Source organism: Labeo rohita, chromosome 16 (genome assembly GCF_022985175.1).
Source record: "Labeo rohita strain BAU-BD-2019 chromosome 16, IGBB_LRoh.1.0, whole genome shotgun sequence".
Classification (NCBI taxonomy): Eukaryota; Metazoa; Chordata; class Actinopteri; order Cypriniformes; family Cyprinidae; genus Labeo; species Labeo rohita.
Genome location: NC_066884.1, coordinates 3,882,924 through 3,895,516, shown reverse-complemented (window position 1 = coordinate 3,895,516; position 12,593 = coordinate 3,882,924). Strand labels below are relative to the sequence as shown.

General features: G+C 31.1%; 1 protein-coding gene across 6 annotated transcripts in view; it reads right to left on the bottom strand.

Moving 5' to 3' along the window:
* Nucleotides 1–1,496: 1,496 nt before the first annotated feature.
* LOC127178529 (DNA-binding protein SATB1) overlaps nucleotides 1,497–12,593 on the bottom strand; it is a 64,101-nt gene continuing 53,004 nt past the window's right edge. For all 6 annotated transcript variants that reach the window (XM_051131457.1, XM_051131459.1, XM_051131461.1 and 3 more), the window contains 2 exons: nucleotides 7,211–7,417; nucleotides 1,497–3,176 (listed from right to left, as the gene is read on the bottom strand). In XM_051131457.1, coding sequence (XP_050987414.1) covers nucleotides 2,610–3,176; nucleotides 7,211–7,417 — 774 coding nt within the window. In that variant the 3' untranslated portion in view covers nucleotides 1,497–2,609. The remainder of the gene's footprint in view (nucleotides 3,177–7,210; nucleotides 7,418–12,593) is intronic.

Genomic DNA, 12,593 nt, shown 5'->3' with positions numbered 1-12,593 from the left:
TATTTGCATGATAGTAAAAATTGCATACAACATTAATCGTGAAGCTCGTAGCATGAGTCGCTTGACATACAGCACTTTTTAGGCAACCGTTAAAGCACATGTTTTTTTTTCCATTTAAAACGTTAAGACACTTCTGATTTTACTGCCCATCGAAATTACATTTATAAATAGAAAAAGATCAGTAAAACGAAAAGCGCCGGGTGACGGAAAGGTTCCCGAAACGGAATTACGTCAGAACGCAAAATAAATAATGCAGGACGATGCTCGTGATTCACATTTGAAACGGTGGAAATCCAGGATCTTGCAAAATAATCTAACGTCGGCAGTGCCATATAGTACAAGGCATTTGTTGGCATAGTTTCTTTAAGACTGTATACTTTTTTACAATTAATATATGTCTATATATATATATTTATATTTCTTCAAACCAAATAATAAGATTGAGCCGTTTTCTCCACCGGTTTACCTGCGGGTCCTAGGGATCCAGAGACTGAGCCATCCTTTTTATTTCAAAGAGAATAACTCATTAGCCAGCAGTGCTCGACTCGGTACCTCATCATTAAGGCCTTTGTCTACCCCTCTTCTCCAATTTCATGCATTTTTTTGTTTTTTTGTCCTTTTTCTTAAAAATCCAGTTAACATCACTTACGTAAACATCAAAGTCTATCAAACTCCATTGACTTTCCTTTTTTTGTTTTTTAAATCAGTAGCTCAAAATCAGTGTAAAAACAACAGACAACAAGTGCAGTCAGCAAGTATCCACAGCAACATACTGTTCGCTTCAAGGAATAGTTCACGCGAACGTGAAAATTCTGTCAGAAAGTGACTTCCGAAGAACGTCCTGGCTGCTCTTTGCTATGTAATGCAAGTGAATGAGAACTGGGGCTATCAAGAATTTGACATTTTTGCTTGGATTGATTTGTAATGAACAATTTGTCCAACTGAGTCCATTAGGAAAATAAAAAATAATTTTAAGTTGAGAGAAGTAAAAAACATTTTTTGTTGCATTTACAACTAAAATAATCAGTGATATGTATACTGTTAATATGAAACAGAATTACTCATAACATGACGTGATTTTTTTTTATGATTTTGGTCACCTCTAGCATGTCTAGAGCATTTTGTTTTTGCACTGATGTTAGACTTGATTTGTTATGAATAATTTGATCTATTGGTTCGAGTCCATTAGGTTTAATAAAATAAAATAAAACAATTATTTGGAAAATGTATCTACATACTGTTATCATGATATAAATGACTTCTTTTATTTAATTTTAAGTGAGATTTAACATGAGAGAAATACATTTTTTAGTTGCATTTACAACAAGTGTTTAATTTCACGTTTTTACACTTATGTGAGACTTGATTTGTCATGAATAATTTAATCTATTGGCGTAAGTTCACAAAATAAAATAAAAAATAATTTAAGTGAGATTTAAAGTGAGAAGTTAATTATTTTAGTTGCATTTACAACAAAAATAATCATAAATATATAAAATTACAAGTGTTATTTTATAAAATAAAATAAAACAATTTTTGGAAAATGTATTTACATATTGTTATCATGATCTAAATTACTTTATTTTATTTTAAGTGAGATTTAACATGAGAGAAATTAATGTTTAAGTTGCATTTACAACAAAAATAATCATACTGTGATATGTAACATTATTTGAAATAAAATTACTCATACCATGACATGATTTTGATGATGTTGCTCACCTATCTACTGTATTTTATTTAGAATATTTCAAAAAAGTGTTTAATAATTTCACATTTTTACACTTATGTCGTACTTGATTTATGAATAATTTAATGTTTTGGTTTGAGTCCATTAGGTTTAATAAAATAAAATAAAATAAAATAAAATAATATACAATATATATATATATTTTTTAAATATTGCTGAAAAAAAAGGTATGATATATACTGTCATCATGATATAAATGACTTATTTTACTTTATTTATTTTAAGTCAGATTTAACATGAGAGAACTGATTTTTTAGTTGCATTTACAACAAAAAATAATCATACTGTGATACAAAACAATAACATGAAATAAAGTTGCTCATACCATGATAAGCATCTGGAGTATCTTGTTTTTCAAATTCAAGTGTTTAATAATTTAATGTTTTTACACTTACGTCAAACTTGATTTGTTTTTTGAATAATTTCAAGAATTTAATCTATTAGTTTGAGTCCATAAAATAAAATAAAATACAAATAAAAATAAAATGTTGTATTTACAGAAAACAAAAAAAACATTGTGATATACACTGTTAATGTGATATAAATTACTTTCATGAAACTTTTTATGATGCTTTTGTGCATTTTGGAGCTTGACAGCCCAAGTTGCCATTCACTTGAAAACTTTTCATTTAGGAGTGAACTATTCCTTCAGGATTTTTCTTTTTACATTTTGTTTCGTTGTGCAGATTACTGAAATGATGCACGAGTCTTTACAGTGAAATAATCCACGCTTTACAAAACTGTGAAAGTTAATCATCTCTATTATTCAGTCTCGTGTAAAAAGTCTTGCAGTTTCGCTCATGGGAACACGGACGAGAGTGAAGGAGAATAAGTTTTCGAAGCGAAAGAAAGCCGTCCGTTACTCTTTAGCCTCCTGTTCAGTTTGGGCCTGTCCCATGGCGTGCGTTTCGGGCGCCAGGTGCTCTTCGAGTTTAATGGAGAACATGGTGCTGTTGGTCTGCACGCTCTCGTCCAGCTCGTTCAACAGCTCGCCCTCCTTGAAGTCCGTCAGGCCCTCGTCCTTGTTGTTGTTGGAGGGGAAGCCCATGGGCGACTCTTTCAGCTTGCCGGCGTGGTTGATGTAGAAGCGCTGGTTCTGGAAGAACTTGATGATGGTGTGTTTGGGCAGGTCCAGCTGTGCCGAGAGCGTGTGGATGGCCTCCTCGTCCGGATACAGGCCTACGTCCTGAATAAAGCTCTGTAGGATGCCCAGCGCCTCCATGGAGATGCGGTTGCCTTGGCGGCTCTTGCAGCGGGTCTCGTCCTCGGTCTCGGCGGGCGACGCCGTGGAGGGTTGTCGCGGGGGCAGCCGCGGTCCCATCTGCTGCTGCTGTTGCTGCTGCAGGGGCTGCTGGGATAGGGGAGGCTGAGAGGGGTGCGGCAGGGGCAGCGGTGCTTGGAGCTGAGAGGAAGGCTGTTGATGATTCTGAGAGGGGCGAGAGACAGACAAACATGCTACACGTCAAACTACAAACACAAGTTATTTTACAACAGTTCTGAATGTATCTGGACTAAACTGTCCATTAATTATATTAAAGTTTTCGCAATGATGTGCACTTATTCATTTGTTTGGAATCATTTGTTCTATTGAATTAAGTTCATTAATATAATAAAACAAAACCTTTTATTTTTAACTTTTGAGTGTCCAGCCACGCTTTTGAATGATTCTGAACTATAAATTTGTATTTATTGTTTTTTTACTTTTATTGTTTTATTGTTTATTTGCACTAATGTTAGACTTATTTGTTAGGATTTATTTGATCTTTTGGTTTGATTCAAATAAAATAAAATGAAATAAACCTACCACATGCCAAACTCAAGTTTTTCATGAGTCTAATAAAATAAAATAAACCTGCAACATTAGCAACCAACATAAATAAATAAAAAATAAATAAATTAGTTACAAATTTAATTACAATAAAACAAACCTGCCACATGCCAAACTAACATTTTTCATGAGACTAATTTAAAAATAAATAAATAAATAAATAAAAATAAAATAAACCTGCCAAGTGCCAAACGTACATTTTTCATTAATTTGAGATTTTTGCACTAATGTCAGACTTATTTATTAGGATTTATTTGATCTTTTGGTTTGAGTCAAAACTAAATAAAACAAAACAAAACAAAACAAAATAAACCTGCAACATGCCAAACTTTTTTTTATAAAATTTTATTTTTTCATGGGTCTAATTTAAAAATAAAATAAAAATAAACCTGCAACATGCCAAACTTAAGTTTTTCATGAGTCTAATTTAAAATAAATAAATAAATAAAATAACAATAAAATAAACCTGCCACATGCCAAACCCAAGTTTTTCATGAGTCTAATAAAATAAAGTAAACATGCTAAATGTCAAATTTAGGTTTTTCTATACTAAAATTCTTATTTCATATCCAGTTATGTTTTAATATCCAATATTGTTAGTTTCACTGCTGTCTGTTATTGAAGTTTAATTTGGCTGTCAGAATTATAAATTTGTTAGGAATAGTCTATTAATCTATCTGTCTAATAACTCAATGGTTTCAGTACATTCTGATTATGAACAATACAACAAAAAAAAAAAAAAAAAACCCAAAATATTTGCTACAAATTCTTTCATATCCAACTGCTAAGTTAAGTGATTTACAAGTTTTACTCTTTGAATATAAGTTACTCTTCTGAGTTTTAAGTTTTGAACTCAAGCGTTTCATAATCTGACTTTTTTTGCATTAAGTGCCTAAAATAAAATAAAATAGACAGAATAAAGATGGCAAGATGAAAAGGATTAATTTTCGAGTTGAATTTCCAGCTAAAATAACCATATTGTGATATATACCATTACCGTGCTATAAAATTACTCGTATTATGATATATGCTTTTGGTTCCGTCGCCCACTTCTAGCAATCAGATGTTGGGATTTTATAGCTTTACCTGTTCCCGCTAATGCTGGGCTGTTAACATGAATGCGAACTCTTTCATCAGAATATTCGCATAAAAAGTGTCGGTCTGTTGATTGCTTATCAAGCCCTATTCAAAAGCTGTTGCTTAACACGGTAAATACAGACTCAATATGTGGCGAGATCTCATCGCGAGAGATGTGCGGCGTGTGAGCGCTATCGGTGTCTGTGTTTAGGCCACTTTCACGTCGGTGTAAACATATGACACATTTGCTCTAAAATGCGCCATTGTTTGCGAGTTTAGGCCATTGTAACCGGCAGCTGCTGTTTTCCATACACCATACAGACTGCTTTTCCTGGGACATTCCCAAGAGGAACGGGAATGCTCGATAACATTTTTTTGTAAATATGCCAGTCTCCTGATAACATATCAAAGACATTGGAATACAATGAGCAGAAATAAATGGTACATAAGCATGATGACCAGAAAGATTTTTGTACATCAAGGTCAACATCTGACATGTGTTGAATTAAAGTTAAAGTAAAGTAAAAAATACGTGTTTGCTCATGCAAAAGTTCTAACTATTTTACTATGTGGTTGAGGTCCCTTTTTCAATGCAAGTCTATGGCATTAGCTTTACATTGTGTGCAAGATCTCTTTTACAGTGGTAAAAATCATGGTAATGGATGTAGTCTTGTGTTTTACGGCTTTAATATGCATGCATTTACATTTGGATTTATTTAATAGCTTGGTAACACTTTAAAATAAGGTCTTGACATTAGTCAGTTTATTAGTTGATACAATTTTTGATTTTAAAATGTACATTGTAAGAATTATTTTTCAAAGTTGTATACCTAAAAAAATATTATTGGAGTATATTTTACAAGAAAATACTATTTCAGTTTTTCTACATCAAATGTAATGTTTGATTCATCGTGTTTCTTGCCATATCGGTAATTATTTGTGAAATTTACTACCAATTCTAAGTTGATTTTTTTTTTTTTTAATTTCCATTTTTCTTTATATAAAAATATAGTTTTTGTTTTGTAATATTATTATTACAATTTTTTATGGGTACTGTGTGAATCTTAATAAATAAATAAATACATACATACAGACATACAGACAGAAGTTTAATTATAAAATATTACATAAAAAAATAAAAAATAAAATAAAATAAAAAGAAATAAAATAAAATAAGCCTAATTGTCTTTAAGCTAAATTTACGGTCAGATTTCACATGAAACAAGAATTATAAAATTAAATTAAATTAGTTTTCTTTAAAGCTTAATTTTCTTTAAACCACGATCACATTTTACATAAAAATAATAAAAAAAAAATTTGGTTTAATTTATTTTCTTTTCTACGTGATTTTTTTTATACAAGAATATTTTTTATTAATATTTTATTATTACTATTTTTATGGGTACTGTGTGAATTTTCAAAAAAAGAATGAATGAATGAATGAATAAATAAAAATTCAGGTCACATCAGAAGTTTAATCATAAAATATTACATTTAAAAAATAAAATAAAATAAAATAAAATAAAATAAAATAAAATAAAATAAAATAAAATAAAATAAAATATAAAATATAAAATAAACAGTAAGCCCAATTTTCTTTAAGCCCAATTTATGGTAAGATTTCACATAAAACAAGAATTATATAAATAAATAAAATTACATTATAATATAAATAAAATTACATTTCTGTAAAGCTCATTTTTCTTTAAGCCACAGTCACATTTTACATAAAAATACTAATTACAAAATACTTCATTTTATTTGATTTAAAAATAAAATAAAAAAATTGTAAGGATTTTTTTTTTTCAATGTAGAAAAAAAAACCATTTTTTTTCAATGTAGAAAATATTGCATTTAACATGAACTAACATGCTGTAGAAGCATGTTGATTTTTAGCTTAACTAACGTTAACTAATGAAAACTTATTGTCAAGTGTAGCCAAATGCTTTAGTAGACATCTGATTTGCAAATCTATAAACCTCCAGCATTCATGCATGGATCTCTTTGCCTTAAGTGGTGAAAATGGAAGTGAATAAATGTTTTTCTTCCCCGCATGCTATTTTCTTGGAATGACCATATGCTTGCGAGTAAACAAAATAATATCTGATCAAACACGCAGCTGTAACCACAAGAACTGTGGGATTTTTGTGATTAAATATGGATTCAGAATAGTGATGAATTTATTAAAACAGCTAGCTGTCCTTAATATCTAAACGCAGACAAATGATGTTGCTAATGACTGTTTTGCTTACACAGCAGCAGAGCGCAAAATTACCAGCGTTTGAAAAACTTATACGGCACCTCCAAACTGATCAAAACAGACTTAATTAGACATGTTTGTGGTAAAAATAAAAATAAATAAAGCATTACCATATGGCTACCATATGTAAACCATTTCAAGTTGAATTACCGGCAAACGTAATACTACTCTAATACTACACTCTCAGAAAACAAGGTACAAAAGCTGTCACTAGGACAGTACTCTTACAAAAGGTACTAATATCTACAACACCTGAGCTACTTGAGTGTGTAATGTGTGTATTTGTGACTCTGACCTGTAATGGGTCGGTGGGCATGTGCAGCAGGTGAGGAGGCCTGTCCGCATGGTGCTGCTGTCCTCCATTGCTCTCCTGCTCATATATAGCATCTCGTTCCACTTGAGACAAACTGAGGAAGCGGCGGATCATGGACAGGTTCTCCCAGAGCGTGCGGTTCTCCGGAGACGGGTCCTCTTTCCAGCGTAGCAGTTCACACAGCCAACCCTGCCGGAGAACATGAAGACACAATAAGTTGAGGTTAAAATGAAACATATACATTGCATGTTTAATGTCATGTACGCTAATTTTTAAAAGTTTGGGGTAGGTACGATCTTTAAAATAAGCATTTACACTGCTGTTCAAAAGTCTGGGATCAGTAAGGTCTTTAATGTTTTTTTAATGCATCAAGGCTGCATTTATTTGATCAAAAAAATCTGGAAAAAAATGTAATATTTTGAAATATTATTTTAATGTAAAATAACAGTTTTCTATGTGAATATATTTTAAAATTTAATTTATTCCTGAATTTTCAGCATCATTACTCCAGTTTCAATGATCCTTTAGAAATCATTCTAACATGCTGATTTGTTATCAGTGTTAAAAACAGTTGTGCTGCTGATGAAAATTAAGCTTTGCATCACAGGAATAAATTACATTTCAACATATATTTAAATAGAAAACCAATATTTTAAACTGTAATAATATTTCACAATATTACTGTTCTTTCTGTATTTTTGATCAAGTAAATGCAGCCTTGATGAGCATAAGAGAATTCTTTTAAAACATTAAAAATTCTGAACTTTTGAATGGCAGTGTATTTAATAAAAAAAAAAAAATCAGGAACAACTGTGAAATATTATTACGATTTAAAGTAACCGTTTCTATGTGAATATATTTTAAAATGTAATTTATTCCTGTGATCAAAAGCTGATTTTTCAGCATTATTACTCCAGGCTTCAGTGTCACATGATCAGAAATCATTCTAATATGCTGATTTATTATCAATGTTGGAAGCAACGCAACTGTTTCCAGCATAAATAGTAAAAGTAATAAATCGGCATATTAAAATGATTTCTGAAGGATCATGTGACACTAGAGTGAGACTGGAGTAATGAAGCTGAAAATTCAGCTTTGCATCACAGCAATAAATTATATTTTAAAATATATTCAAATAGAAAGCCATTATTTTAAACCGTAATAATATTTAACAATATTACAGTGTTTTTCTGTATTTTTTATTAAGTAAATACAGCCCTGATGAGCAGGAGAGAATTCTTTAAAAAAAACAAACAAAAAATCATGTATTTAATTAAAAATTCAAGAAAAATTGTGAAATATTATTACAATTTAAAAATAACCGTTTCTATGTGAATATATTTTAAAATGTAATTTATTCCTGTGATTTCAAAGCTGAATTTTCAGCATCATTACTCCAGTCTTCAGTATCACATGATCCTTCAGAAATCATTCTGATATGCTGATTTGCTGCTCAAGAAACATTTCTTGTTATTATCAATGTTGAAAACACTTGTGCTGCTTAATAAACTTGTGGAAATTGTTTTATGTTTTTATCTCAGTATTCTTTCATGAATACAAAGTTCAAAAGAAAAGCATTTATATAAAATAGAAATTTTACATAACATTTTAAATGTCACTTTTAAGCAATTTAATGCATCCTTGTCGAATAAAAATATTAAAAAATCTTACTTTTTTGCATTTTGTATTAATTTTCATCACTTTTTTGGATTAATATATACATATAGTGGAAAAATACAGGACTATAGTGACCATTTTAACATTTCTTTCTTTCTTTCTTTCAAACATTTCAATTGTCTTAACTGTCACTTTTGATACATTTTCAGAAAGTATTAATATTTCTAAACCCAAACCTTTAAAAACTTTGTTTTTTGCCATTTTATATATATATATATATATATATATATATATATAAACACAGTGGAAAACGACATAAAATATAAGCGTATAGTGACCATTTTAACATTACATCTTTCCTACCCTACTTTATTTACTTTATGCTTTGCATGGCTGCAATGCAATATGCAATATAAATATACTCAATATTCATGAGTCAAACTAATACATTTAACCACAGTCTCATGCAATAACTTTATAACTAATGCTGTAAACAAACAAAAATATGTATATGTGCTAAATATTACAGATTTTGTTTCTTCCTTAAAAGTACTACAAGAATCTTTAATGAATTGGTTATAGAACAGGAATCTTTCAATTCCTTTCAATTCCCATTTTTAATATAAAGTATGGTCAAATCCTATTTTTAGGAAAGGAAAAGAGGAAAAGGGAGCTCTAGTGTGTGTTCCAGCAGTCGAGTCCTGGCACACTTACAAACGTGATGCCGTAATCTCCAGGCCAGTGTGTGGCAGCACCTTTCATTTCCACCGGATTACCCAGCACACACACACACACACACACACACACACACACACGGAGCAGGAGCCAGAGCCACACCAGAGCGCTGCATGGCAAAGATAACTCAGCATTTCTGTTGTCCCATGTTCCTGCTCCTCCCAAAAGCCATGTAAAGCCCCAGAGAGCGAGCGAGAGCGGCTCATCACAGCTCACCTTGTTCCTCTGCCACGTTTATTGTCGCATTTTGTTTTATTTGCACGCGTAGGGATTTGAGTCTCGTTCCTGCTGTGATGTCTGTAGCCCGACGCGGTTCAAACACGCACACACCTTATCGCAGCCATTAAGCGCACTATCGTAAAATAATCCTCAATCAAACATCTGCGGATAAAACGGCAAACAAATCCCACTGAGCCAAAGAACGAGCCACCAAAAAAACCAACGTGCGACCAAACGCTAAAAAGTCAACAGAGGTATTAGCATTAATGCTGTTGCGTTATAGAACAAAAACACTACAATAAACAGTTTTGCATTGGACAGCCACACAGATAGTGTAATGCTCTCTGGGCCTTGAAGACCTGAAAAGCGTTTGTATTTGTTCAATTGCATTTCTTCCACTGTCTTACCATAAACAGTGAGCGCTCGCAGAGTCGGCCTGGATACGGGAGCGTTACTGCCATTTGTTTGGCCAATACTGACAAACACTAAAGGATAATGCGTATTATTGGAGAATATGGAGATTGGCAAACTAGTCATGTACAATTAACATGGACTATTGCTTGGCAAGTAAACGTAAAAGTGAATTTCTCAGAGGTTGCGCTTCATTAGTTCACAGTTGCTTCTTTAGGCATTAACTTTGTTTTAAAGTTCTTTTTTTTTTAAATCATTATGAGAAATAATAATGGCTAATGAGTCCATAGTTGATGTAGAGTAAGAGTAAAGAGCAGAGTGAATTTAATAAGAAATGTATGAGCTAATAAAGAGATCTTTTGACTTTGGTATTTTGGTAAAACTAAGCACAGATAAATTCTTACAATCACTTTTAAAGCTCTAGACGAGAAATATTTAGGAATATTGTTTTTTTATTATTATTTTTGATTTATTATTTTTTCAAAATGGGTACTGCATAAATCTCAAATAAATAAATAAATAAATAAAATACATAATCCAGGTCACATTTCACACCAGAAATTCTACTGTATTTAAAAAAACTAAACTAAACTAAGCTAAACGTAACTAAATTAAAATAAAATAAAATAAGAAAATGAGGCTTACAAATGTTTTATTTTTGAGACAAATTTGTGGTCACATTTCACATAAAAAATAGATATAAAGTAGTTTATTTAAAATAAAATAAAATACAATTTGTAAGCCTACTTTTTTTAAGCCAAACTTGTAGTCACATTGCACATAAAAATATTTATAAAATTGTTTATTTTATTTAAAAATAATAAAATAAAATAAAATAATAAAATAAAATAAAATGTCAGTCTACTGTTCTTTAAGCTAAATTCGTGGTCACATAAAAAATAATTATAAAACAGTTTATTTAAAAATAAAATAAAATAAAATAAAATAAAATAATATAACATAAAATAATATAAAATAATATAAAAAATAAAATTGTAATCATAATTATCTTTTTACACAAATATCTATTTGTGGTCACATTTCACATCTAAAAAAAAAATCATAAAATAGTTTTTATTGTATTTTACTTTACATTTTACATAAAAATGATAAAATAGCTAGTTTTATTTCAAAAAAGTAAAAATAAATTTACATTTAATTTAAATTTAATTATTATTATTTTTTATTTATATTTTTTTGGTGAAATATGACCTTAAGATGTTTTTGACACATTTTGCGTGAGATTCACCCATTTACAGCTCAGTTTTATATGATTATGTATTTTATCCAAACGTCCACAAAGGCCGTGGACGGGTCAAGTGGTACGTGATGAGAGGGTCCACCAGAGCCTTCATTGTGTTCGGGGTATAAATAGCAGTGGTACATTCTGATAAAAATATTTCTCTTGCGCACAATGGCTGAATTCATGCGTAAGATTCACCCAACTAAGCAGGATACGGTGTGTCTATGCGTGTGAGGGCCGAGCGGTCACAAGCTGCCAATGAGACAAGCACAGGACGCTACTGTGAGAGAACAGCGTGGTGTTTATGTCCCTCGCCCGGACCCAGATGCCAGCGGACACATTAATAACCTTGGGACCGAGTTCAGGAGCCCCAGACAGTTGCGGTTTTCCACATCACAGTCACATGGCACCATCAACACCTTTTTATTATCTCATTTGCTCCTTATCGTCCCCTCCGCTCACCCCGCTCTGCCAGGCCTCGGACTCTTGAGACGATACCAGTCTCAAATTGCTTGGACCTTGATGTCGCCACCGGTCCCGAATCGGCCAACAGCTCCCCGGCATCACTGGGCCGCATCCCAGTTTGTATACTTCGACTACGCACTAAAAGTGTGTACTTGGTTAGTGATTATCAAGAAAATATAGAGATTTGTATTGGAAATAAGTATTTGGCAAGGTTATTGGGTAACTTACTTGCTATGGTATAAACTACCCATATATAGTTACAAACTAAACAAAACTGAAGCGATTTAAAAGGGAAATATCTTGCCTAAATAATCATATTTTATCTAGTGCCAAAAAAAAAAAAAAAGGTTTTATATTTCACTCTTGGTGAGGGTAAAAGCATTATATAGCATCTAGTATCAATTTGCACTAAATACCACCAATAAAACTAGAAAAAGAAAAAATATAAATTTGAGGAAGAAAAAAAAAACAAACGCAAAAAAAACTAAACAGTTCAATAGAAGTCGATAAACAACATTAAACTTTTATTAAACAATATTAAATATTACTAAACATTTAGCAGCAAAACAATTTAATTTAAATTAAAGTATTTTATTTAAATTATTTTATTTAAATAAATAAGAAATTATTTAGTTATAGAAATATAAAATGTTTATAAATACAAATTATTTAACA